This window comes from Lygodium microphyllum, chromosome 30 (assembly GCF_053477565.2).
Source record: "Lygodium microphyllum isolate KBCC chromosome 30, Lygodium_microphyllum_v1.1.10, whole genome shotgun sequence".
Taxonomy (NCBI): Eukaryota; Viridiplantae; Streptophyta; class Polypodiopsida; order Schizaeales; family Lygodiaceae; genus Lygodium; species Lygodium microphyllum.
Genome location: NC_141164.1, coordinates 51,433,605 through 51,446,011, shown reverse-complemented (window position 1 = coordinate 51,446,011; position 12,407 = coordinate 51,433,605). Strand labels below are relative to the sequence as shown.

The following is a 12,407-nucleotide window of genomic DNA, read 5'->3' as shown; positions in this document are numbered from 1 at the left end:
GATCTTATGCATATAGTCATAAATGAAAGCGACAAAGTACTTCACGCCACCTAATGACTTGCAGGGCATGGGACCACAAGCATCCGAATGAACAAGAGCCAATGGCTCACCCATGCATGTCATACTAGACTTTTTATGTGTATTACGTGTCTTATTACCATATAAATAATGATCACAGGACTCAAAGCACTTATAGTCAAGGGGAGGGGGAGGGGAAGATACTACAAACGCAAGTAAGCATTTTCATTCATTTTAAGGACATGTGTCCAAGGTGATGATGCCACAAAGATACACGTGGAACTGAATCCACTGCCAAAATGTGATCAACTGACTTAGATACAAGCAAGGGATAGAGAGTATTGGAATTAGCACCATGTGCAATGACAAGATTCCCACATGTAATCTTCTATGAGGAATCACCAAAAGAAACTAGATAACCTGCATCATCCAAAGTCCTAGCATAGATAAGGCTCTTTGTGAGAACCGATACATGATGTACCTAATAAAGAGTAAACATGCAACTTGAACCAAACTGCAATTGGACATCACCAATACTAACTATCTCCAATGCCAGGTAATTACCCAAATGGACAGATCCAGTCAAATTGTGAAAGGAGTAAAACCACTCTATATGAGGGGTCACATGAAAATAAGCCCCTGAATCTATCAACCAATAGTGAGTATACCTTGACAAAGCATTAATTAGTTGTTGTCAAGTATCAAGAGAAGAAGCTGCAAGTATAAAATCATCATCAAAATAAGTCTGCACAATATTAATCTCCTCAATCTTAACATTGGACTTGCTAGGGATAATGTTACAATTATCATTTTTGTCCTGTGCTTTACCCTTTCCCTTTTCTTTGTGCTTGTCCTCGTGCACTTTATGGCACTATGGCCAAACAGGCCCTGCTTTCCCATAGTAATGACAAGTAAATGAGGACTTACGGCCATGGGACTTACTGCGAGACTGTCCACGTGTTTGAGAGCAAGATTGCTAAGAGTCTCCACCATAGCGATCATTACCACCCTACCATTACTGCCTCTAACTGTCAAAGCATGAGAAGTGTGGGAAGCATCAACATTATTTTTGTTAATCACTTTAGTCAAGAGTGCACCTCTACATCCTACAACTGTAACCCATTAGAGTAGAGGTATGTTGGCTCACATAGCAGTACGAAAGGTATCCCATGATTCAGGCACACTGTAACTAAGAGGAAGAAGGGAAGAAGAGTGCCCTTAAATTCAAACCCCTACGAAGACAAATGACTGATAATGGAATAAAACACATTTAAGTGGGTTGACATAGAAGTTTCCTCCATGGGAAGGTCCATGAGTTGCTTCATTATGACAATATTGTGACAGAGATAGGTGTCGGCCCAAAAGGAATGTTGGATCATCCCACTAAGCATCAACTGCGTACATAAAGCATGACATGAGTATGTACATGTCATCAAGTCCCATGGTCTCACTATAAGATCCTCAAGCTCATCTGCATACTAAAAAGCTCAATGTAATATCCAAATATCAAGAAGTGGCTCCAACTAGAATAAAATTCAAATGCCAAACAATGTAACGGAAGCTCGATACATAACCAACCAAGATGCATACATCACTGACTATATTGTGACAGAGATAGGTGCCGACCCAAAAGGAATGTCAAATCATCCCACTAAGCATCAATTGCATACATAAAGCATGACACGAGTATGTACATGTCACCAAGTCCCATGATCTCATTGTAAGACCCTCAAGCTCAATTGGATAATAAAAAGCTCAATGTCATCTCCAAATGTCAAGAAGTGACTCCCCCACTGGAAGGAAAGTCGAATGCTAGATGAGCAAACAAAGCTTAAAACATCATGGGGAAGGCATCTATACATCCAAGTTCGAAGTAGCATACATCTGGGAGCATCCGACCCAAGTATCTTGCAAAGTTCTTACTAGAGAATCAAATAACCATACATAACAATAAATGACAATCAATGTCAAGATTTAAAGCTCCAAACTCAGCTGAAAGACAATCTAGAAGCATAATTAGCATGTAACATGAACCATAAGTATTGGTATATCATTCGGAATAATTGCTATGCACCTGGGAACAATAGGCATATGCTTTCATTGATAAAATAGCATTCAACCCTATTAAAAATAACAATGAAAAACCTCCGTAAAATTGAGCAAAAGAGTGCTCAAAACAGTCCCAAAGCATTCCAATACATTGGCATAATATCCCAGATGATCTGCCATCAAATATACATCCAGAGAAGCATAAGTGACCTCGAGACAATGAATGAGGTTTTGTCCTAGATTGTATGACAACAAATTGTCACAAACTGTGAATCAATGGCCGATCCCAGGTGCTCCAACTGATGCCCAAACTCATGCCAAAGATATCGGGGAAGTTTCCAAGGATTGCTAAGAGCTGAGAGGAGTGACAAGAGAGCTAGAGGATGAGGCAAGTTGATCAGGAATGAGGGGGTAGCAAATGGGTGCAAATCACATTGATGTTGTTGCTCATGTTGCTAGTATTGAGGCTTTGGAAGCTGGTGCGCAGATCGGTCGCAGATAGCTCACGTGGTGAATCCCGGAAGGTCCCCAAGAACAAAGTACTCTACTTTTTAGCACAAAAACCCATGTAAAAGCAAGCACGACAAGAGGCAAGAGACAAATTGGGTTCAATCTCCCCCATGCCCTGTGTGAGCGCTTCACAAAGCATGTATTTAATGTATATTTCCAATCTTCATGCTCAATAATAGCCCAACTACAAAAATATGACAAGCTTTTAGCTTTTGAGTTTGCTTTCTACCAAAAATAGGAAAATAAAGCTAATGGACGGTGCCCATAGAGTCTGGCACGCCCAATCTCAATGTCCAAATAGAAATAACATATCCAGGCGCATAAGCGCATACAAAATAATAATAAATAATCGATGTCTCAATAGACATAACAAAATATAGGCATGGCGCCTATCAAAATCTAGTCCAAGAGTCGAAAACCCGCTAGACTCCAATGCTTTCCTCCGCCACTGCTGCTATCTCTACACATCAACTGAAGCATTCACAATTGTTAGTAAAATAACACAATTAAACCGACAAAAGTGAATACCTAGCAGTCTTCAGCTACATAAATAAATCAACTGGTTAGAAAAATCCTAACCTTAATTTATTACGAGTGCGCACTCTAAACTCATAAACGTTTATTAATTTAATATGCATTTTGCGGAATCACCCGCTATGGAATCACCCATGTACACACTAAATTAATGAAACGTCCGAAAAGGACAGGCGTCCCCATCAACTTCTCGCACAAAGAATCCTCTTTGCGTATGAGCCCCGGTCATCTAAGTTTACGGAATCCACTGTAAAACCTCACGGAATCCACCGTGGAATATGCCTCCTGGCATCATACCCCCGGGGTGGGATAGCAATTGACCTCAATTGCTATTAGCTCAATGTGGAGCTAACAGAGTGGGGAAAGCATTTAAGTCTCTAGCGTGCATCCATTGTGCTTCCTCTACAGGATGGTTCTTAAATTTTACTAGATATTTAGAATACCTTCGGCCAGTTCTAGTGGTCATGTAGTCAGTGTCTATGATGGCTTCTGGTTCAAGTATTTCAGTCTGTTCTTCTAGTAAAGGTGGGTTTTCATAGACAGGGTGGATAGGTAATTGGCCTCTAAATGGTCTCAATAGACTAATATGAAATGTATTATGAATTTTCCAATGAGATGGCAATTCTAACTTGAATGCATTGTCATTAATCTTATGAATGATTCTAAATGGTCCGTAGAATCTAGGAGCTAATTTAACAACTGGATGTCTATCTACACTTTGCAGTCTACGCTTTTCTATTCTAAGCCAAACATAATCATCAACTTTGAAATTCATGGCTTGTCGTTTCTTGTTGGCTTGTTTGGTATATGATTGTTGGGCTTTAGCAATCATATCCTTGACCTCATCAAAAATAGTGTTATGCATAACAGCAATATCATCGGCACTTTGTATTCTATTAGACAAAGATGCAACAGGTGTAGATAATCTATATCCATAAATAACTTCAAAAGGTGCTTTCTTTGTAGATGTGTGCGGTGTATTGTTATATGCAAACTGTAATAAATGCAAATGAGTATCCCATGTCTGAGGTTTAGAGATAGTGTATGCACGTAAAAGATCTAAAATAGTGCTATTTGTGGCTTCTGTTTGTCCATTTGTTTCTAGATGAAATGCAGATGAGAAATCAATCTTTGTGCCTAGATTTGCAAACAGTGTAATCCAAAAATTATTACAAAATCTAGAATCTCTATCTGAAATAATCACTTTCGGCAATCCATGGTTAGTAAAAACAGTTTTCAAAAATAACTGTGCTGCTTGTGATGCTGTTAAAGTTTTCTTACATGCAATGAAATATGCTTGCTTACTAAATCTATCTACAATTGTCCAAATCATGTCATGGTTAGATTTAGTATTTGGTAAACCAGTAATGAAATCCATAGATATATGTTCCCAAGGTTTAGATGGAATAGACAAAGGCATTAATAACCCATACTGTTTACCATGATGTCTCTTTATTCTTTGACAAATCAAACATTCAGAAACAAAATTAGATACATCTGCATCCATATGCGGCCAATAAAAATCTTCAGTTAACATGCGTAATGTAGAAATGATACCTCTATGACCTTGATATGGGGGACAATGAATTTCATTCAAAACGAAAGATCGGAATGGAATAGTAACACACAGTCTCTTTTCAAAGAACATAAATCCATCATTATATGACAATGAATCAACAGGAATGAAATTATTTTGAACTAATTTTTGCCAATCAGAATGAAAAGTAATATCCTGGTGATATGTGTCTTTCATAGCAATCAAAGAATCAAAAGATATGATAGAAATGTTATGAATAGCAGGTCTTCTACTCAATGCATCAGCAACTACATTTTCTTTTCCAGGTTGGTATTGAATGATAGGATGGAAACTTTGAATGAATGAAGCCCATTTGATATGACGGTCAGAAATTTGGGGTTGGCTAAGTAGATGTCTAATGCTTTGCTGGTCAGTCTTTATCATGAATTCTGAACCCATTAAATAATGCTTCCATTGTTTTAATGCTTGGACAACTGCTAAGAGTTCCTTGTCATAAGTGGAATATTTAAGCTCAGAGGGTTTCAGCTTAGAACTAGAATATGCTGTTGGATGGTTGTCTTGCATTAGCACGGCTCCTATTCCTGATCCGCTAGCATCGGTCACAACTAAAAAGAATGGTCTGTTAAAGTCAGGCAATTGTAGAACAGGGGCATTGGTTAATGCACGTTTGAGTAAGTCAAAGGATTTCTGCTGGTTTTCAGTCCATTGATAAACAATGCCTTTCTTAAGAAGTTTGGTCAATGGTAAAGCAAGTAATGAGAAATTACGTACAAACTTCCTATAGAAACTAGCAAGACCAAGGAATGAGCGTAATTCATGTACATTTTTAGGAATAGGCCAATGCAATATTGCATCAATTTTCTTAGGATCAACTTTTATTCCTTCTTTTGATACAATATGACCTAGATATTCTATTTCTGTCTTAAAGAATTCACTCTTGTCAGGATTTGCAAACAATTGATTTTCTTTGAGTAATTGAAAAACTAATGATAAATGCTCATAATGCTCTTTTTCACTTTGACTGAACACTAAAATATCATCAAAGAAAACAATCACACAATATTGATATTTTAGAAAAATACGGTTCATCATTCTACTGAAAGTAGCAGGTGCATTAGTTAATCCGAATGGCATGACTAAGAATTCGTAATGGCCAAACTGTGTCATGAATGCAGTCTTAAATATGTCGGATCTATCTAGCCTCACCTGATGATATCTAGACTTAAGGTCAATTTTACTAAATATAGAAGATCCTTGTAGTTTGTCCATAAGGTCATCAACTCTAGGTATAGGATACCTATTCTTTACAGTGATCTTATTTAATGCTCGGTAGTCAATACACATACGATAAGTATTATTCTTTTTCTTGACTAAGAGCACAGGTGCACCGAATGGAGAACTGCTAGGTCGAATTAAGCCTCTATTTAGTAATTCTTCAACTTGACTCTGGATTTCTTTTTGCTCTATTTGATTGTGCCTATATGGGGCTTTGCAAGGTGGTTGTGTGCCAGGTATTAGGTCAATCTTATGGTCTTCTGGACGTGATGGAGGTAAACCTGGTGGTAGGTCTTCTGCAAAACAGTCCTTAAAATATACAAGAAATTCCTTATGCTTAGGGTGCATATGATTTTCCTTTGCGTGCAATTCATTCACCCAAATGAGATATGATTTAGTATTCTTACGTAGTGCACGTTTTGCTTGAGTATGCGTAAGCAGTGGAAAAATATGAGATGCATGCATACCAAATAATGTAATAGATTTTCCTTGAAAATTAATAGTCATTGTGTGTGTAGAATAATCTATATTGGGATTATGTTGGTGTCTCCATGGCATTCCTAGGATAATGTCACTTGACTGTAATGGGACAACTAAGAAATTTCTTCTTTCAATATATGGACCAATTTGAATTTCTAAATCTTGAACTTCTTGTGTGCCATTGTACCTAGTGCCTAAAAATGCAGCTTTTATGCGATAGTGCGTAGGTACAGTATGCAATTTCAATTCCTTTACCAATTTTGCTGAAATAAAGTCATGGGTACTACCGTCGTCATGCAATATAGTTCTTTCTTTTCCATGCACCATACATTTCATAGTCAACAATGAATGTGAAGTAGGCATACCTGGTAAAGTGTCGGAAGTAGTAATAGGATCATCCTCATCTTCAGTAAAATCTGGCATATCCTCATGCTCGTCTTCGTCCATAGCTCCAAGGTAGTTGATATGTGCTGATGGCTTCTTTGAATGACAATTTGCTGCGAGATGCCCTGGCTGGTGACACTTGTAGCATACGATGGGCTTGGCTTTGGTCACATTATTTGCAATGGCTGGGAGTCTGGGTACATTTGGATTTGCTTGTGGAATAGGCTTAGGATTTGAATTGACAGTGGATGGTAATGCAGGTGGTTTAGGCCAATTCTTGCGGAAAGATGGTGATGAGAAACGACCTGGATTAAACCTTCTGAAATTGGAATTGAATTGTTTAGATCCATAATTACCGTTTGCTTGGAATGGCTGTGGTCGTCGATCTCTTCCGCGTAACTTATCTTCAGTGTCGTGAGCTAAGGAGATGGCATCTTCGAGGGTAGCAGGCTTGAACATGTTCACTTCAGCGTAGTAATGTCCAAGAAGTCCAGACATGTACTTCCGCTTATGTGTCGTCTCTGGTACGTCTTCAAGCATGCGTAGCTGTAGGAGTGCATTCCAAAAACGCTCTGTATACTGTGGAATAGGCTCACGATCGCGCTGTTGAAGTAAATCCCATTGCTTGATAGCCTTCTCATGAAATTGCGGTGGTAGGAAATTTTGCATGAACTTCTTCTTGAAATCTTCCCATGTAGCAGGACATTCTATACTCTTGCGGACTACAGTCCACCAAAGTGATGCTCTGTCTATCAGATGATTAGTAACACACTTGATTTTATCTTTTTCGGAATAAGTTTCCTCATGGAAATAGTCATCAAACTGGCTAATGAATGATAAAACAGTCTTTCCTTCTCTTATGCCATTGAAAGTGCGAAACTTGAAACTTCGTTTACTTATCTTGGATTCCTTGCGAATGGTTTGTGCCTCAAGAGTGGCGTTGATGGTACGGCGAATCAAATCTTCAGCTTGAGGTTCTTCTTTGTCAGTGGACGCTCCTTGTAGCTTTGTCAATTGCGCTTGCAAGGCTTGCCTAGCTCTTCGCTCTTCTTCCAATTGCAACATGATAAGATCCAGCTTTTGTTCCATGGTAGGCTCGGGTAGATCGTCTTCAGCCATAGGATCATCCATATGTGGGGTAGTCATCCTGTAAAACTCAACAAACCTTTCTCACTCAAAATCAGTTAGCGGGATGAGCGTAGCTCAAATTTGGGGTTACAAGGCTATGTATTTTTGGATATTTTCTTCTTCAATTTTCAGAAATTCTGCAATATTTCTATCTCCGTTTGCTGAAAGTACTTCAACAAACTTGTAGATAGGTAGAACAGCTTGCTGCGAACAACTTTCCAGTTCAGAGTTTTTGCATACGAACAAGTCTTCTATGAGTTTTAAGCACTAGTCAGTTCTGATTTAGTCTGACTTGCAGAGTTGCAGACTGAACAGACTTGCAGAGTTGTTGACTTGCTGGACTTAGGCCGACTTGCAGAACTTGCAGTACTTGATTTCTGTCGACTTACGGAACTTGACTTCAGGAGTGCGAGACCCGGAGTTACTGAACTTGTCTGCCCAGTGTGACTTGCAGAAGATTGTGTGACTTAGCTTAATGAATTAAGCTTAAGCTTAATAAGCTTAGTAGCTTAGGCTTATTAGGGAGGGAGAGTCGACTGAAAACGGCGCAGATCGTGGAGGTCAAGAGGATGTGTTTGATGACGTCGCGCGAATTTCGGACAGCCTCAGATACCTCGTTGAGAATTTTTGTGGGACTTCTTCAATTCCTAAGTCTTTAAGCTTGAAGACTAAGCTTTTTGGAAGAAAAAGATATGAACTTCTTACTGTATATCCACGACTTCATGAAGGAGATGGATGCGTGGTCCTCCACCTGTAGAGCTTGGTCCTTCGCGATCTGACAGTGGAAACAGGGGTTCTTGATCGCCAGAAGTCTGCCTGTATCGACGGTTCGCGACGAGATTGACTGTAGAGGCCGTTTGTTCCTGGAGCTCCGCCTTCGCCCGAGATTGGTAGCGATTGGAAGCTCTTGATCTCTGCTCCACTCTGATACCACTGGTGCGCAGATCGGTCGCAGATAGCTCACGTGGTGAATCCCGGAAGGTCCCCAAGAACAAAGTACTCTACTTTTTAGCACAAAAACCCATGTAAAAGCAAGCACGACAAGAGGCAAGACACAAATTGGGTTCAATCTCCCCCATGCCCTGTGTGAGCGCTTCACAAAGCATGTATTTAATGTATATTTCCAATCTTCATGCTCAATAATAGCCCAATTACAAAAATATGACAAGCTTTTAGCTTTTGAGTTTGCTTTCTACCAAAAATAGGAAAATAAAGCTAATGGACGGTGCCCATAGAGTCTGGCACGTCCAATCTCAATGTCCAAATAGAAATAACATATCGAGGCGCATAAGCGCATACAAAATAATAATAAATAATCGATGTCTCAATAGACATAACAAAATATAGGCGTGGCGCCTATCAAAATCTAGTCCAAGAGTCGAAAACCCGCTAGACTCCAATGCTTTCCTCCGCCACTGCTGCTATCTCTACACATCAACTGAAGCATTCACAATCGTTAGTAAAATAACACAATTAAACCGACAAAAGTAAATACCTAGCAGTCTTCAGCTACATAAATAAATCAACTGGTTAGAAATAAATCCTAACCTTAATTTATTACGAGTGCGCACTCTAAACTCATAAACGTTTATTAATTTAATATGCATTTTGCGGAATCACCCGCTATGGAATCACCCATGTACACACTAAATTAATGAAACGCCCGAAAAGGACAGGCGTCCCCATCAACTTCTCGCACAAAGAATCCTCTTTGCGTATGAGCCCCGGTCATCTAAGTTTACGGAATCCACCGTAAAACCTCACGGAATCCACCGTGGAATATGCCTCCTGGCATCAGAAGCACTCTAAGGTGCTCAAATAAGTTGAGTGATGCCTGGAACAAGTTGCAAAAGGAGGGGAAGAAGTCGTAGAGCTCAATGCATACCTCGGGGTGAAGAATCCATGGCTACCATTGAAATTGTGAGCTGAAGCTTTTCTCCACAAGCTCAAGCAATGCCAAGTCAGGCTCAAGCTCTCAGAGAAGATGGCTTTGATAACAGTTGAAGGGAGTGAGCCCTAAAGTGGAAGCATAGAGCCGAAGCAAGAGCTATGGTGGAAGGAGCAAGTGCAAGAGACAGAGAGACACAAGATGTGGAAAGTCTAACAGTCAGAATGTGTGATCGGCCTTCCCTTTATTCAAACGTCACTGAAAGAATAAAGAATGAAGTGATAGTGATGTGCATCCACCACCTATAGTATATAGGTGTGCGGGTGTGTAGGTATTATCAATGCAACTAATACACGGGTGGCTAGACACTGATGCCTTTATCCCCAATAGGTAGGACAAGGATACTATAAACCACATATGAGTTGAAGTGCATTTTTGCATTTGCGTGTGCATGCATGTGTATCTACATGTGTGCAGCTTGTGTGAGTGTCTAGAATCCTTCATGTTCCTATAAAGGTAAGGCTATAAAAAAGGTTAGAAAGTGCGCCATTTCATAAAACAAGTGCATTGGTGTTTGCATCTAAATAATAGAGGGTATGCATGTCATCCACATTCTAATAATGGTAATATGATCACCAAGATTTTATCACACTATGTAAGAGGTGTCTCAGTGATGTGTGTGTGTGTGTGTGTGTGCGTGTGCACGCACGTGTGTGTTTGTGCGCATGTGTGTATGTGCATGCATGCATACATATTAAGGTCAGAAAACATAAATGTCAAGCTAGTGGTAGATTCCTTATGTAGAAACCTAGGGGATCAAGGTTTTGAGAGGTAGCCACCCCCATCTTTTGTTGGGCATAAAGGTGGGAAAGGAGGATAATTTTGTGCTAATAATGGACTCAATGGAGCATATACAACATTGTCAACTAAATAAAATATCATGCCCAAGTTAGAAGAAACACATAAGAATAGTGTATCAACCAATCATTGCATGTTTCATAGCATAGTGACTGAAGAGTTTGGCCACGTAGTATGTGTTTATAAGTGAGTGGAGGGATGTATGTGTACAAGAAGAAAGGGAGAGACTTATAAGTGAGTGGAGGGATGTATGTGTACAAGAAGAAAGGGAGAGACTAATGTACTTTTTCTTGTATATCTCTATCATTTACTATTGTCGGAGATGTACTAGTAAATCTTATCATTTTCCCAAGAATCTTATACAAAGCTTTTTACAAGTCATATGTGTGTCATATATGTATGCATGAGTATCACATAAGGGCAAAAAAGTTTTTAGTACAAAGATTGTTATAAGTTGTGTGTGTGTGCGCGCGCGCGCGCATGCACACACACACACACACGCACGCGCACGTGCGCACACACACACACGCACACACATGATATTTGGGTAAGATGTACACATAATAGGTGCACGATTCGGTGAATATTGTGCTTACTTATATAATGTATGCCATGCAAGTCAATATTTTGTTGATGGCAATGTGTAACACATACAAACATGTATATGCTTGATTTAAAGAAACTAATTACTCCCATAGAGCTTTATGTTAAAATTCATACATCATACATTAACTTTACCTTAGTAACCATAGATTGAATACAATATATTCCACTTGTTTTGTTGTAAAGGATATAGGAGACCATGCATATAAATAGAGCAGATATAAACATTCTTGCTTAAATTATGGGGAAGTCAACCTTCCCATAGTGGTAGACACGACCTCCATACTTTAACTATAGAAGGTTGCCACAATCCTCATTTGAGGAAGAAAGACCTATCTAGGCCTTTAACTTGCAAATTCAAGCCTTCGGAAAACACATTTGTATGTTATTAGATACAACTTTAAAATAGTTACCAAATGTTTTGCAGTTACGATCATAACTTCAGGAGTTACCAAAGGTTTTGGCAGTCATGATTGGCATCAAGTAGGTCATTGACAAGGCACAAAGGTGCAGAAAAGGCATCACTTAGGTCATCGACAAGGCACATATGTGCTGAAAAGGTAGGAGGAGGTCTTTGGTGACACCGAAGAAAGTGATAAAGGAGGTCTATGGGAGAAAAAGGCTTGGCATGATGTTACTTAGGGGGGGTCTTAGGAAGGAGTTATCCCCTCTCCTTAGGGATGGTTATGGTTAAGACATGGTTGAGGTAGGAAGCCTGAGCGGCTTGGGGTATGGTAGAAGGAGGCAATCGGTACCTTATGGGGACCATAAGGGTGTTATCATGGAGAGAGGCAGGGTGGCCCCTTGGCATCTTCTTCTTGAGGAGAAGTAGTTTGATGGTTCCTTCGAGGATCTCCATGACCTGAGTGGAGACGGCTTCTCCCGCGCCAGCTTCTGCGTCATGATCGAAGGGAGAGGAGGCGCGCTGGTCCTCGAGGACTGAGAAGGCGTAGCTGTCGTCTCTCTCTTCTCGGAGGAGGAGCGTGTGGGGGAAGGCAACCTCCAAGGTCTTGGAAAAGACATGGGGCAAGCGCCTGAGGACCTTCCTGGGGCGCGCAGCAGGAGGCGATGGGAGAGGGAAGCCGGGCATGATAATTTTTGTCACTGAGAGAGAGAAAGAGAGAGAGGATATGATGATGATGA

The 12,407-nt window shown here is 40.0% G+C and overlaps 1 protein-coding gene across 1 annotated transcript; it reads right to left on the bottom strand.

Moving 5' to 3' along the window:
- Nucleotides 1-2,366: 2,366 nt before the first annotated feature.
- LOC148009837 (uncharacterized) lies at nt 2,367-10,876 on the bottom strand. The gene is made up of 2 exons (XM_087673118.1): nt 6,769-10,876; nt 2,367-3,048 (listed from the first exon to the last, which is right to left on the bottom strand). Exons 1-2 carry the CDS (start codon nt 7,931-7,933, stop codon nt 3,038-3,040), a joined length of 1,176 nt encoding a protein of 391 aa, XP_087529244.1. The 5' UTR covers nt 7,934-10,876; the 3' UTR covers nt 2,367-3,037.
- Between the last annotated feature and the right edge of the window lie 1,531 nt (nt 10,877-12,407).

Coding starts and splice junctions, on each gene's coding strand:
- LOC148009837 (XM_087673118.1), bottom strand. CDS start 7,933: ATGACTACCCCACATATGGATGATCCTATGGCTGAAGACGATCTACCC.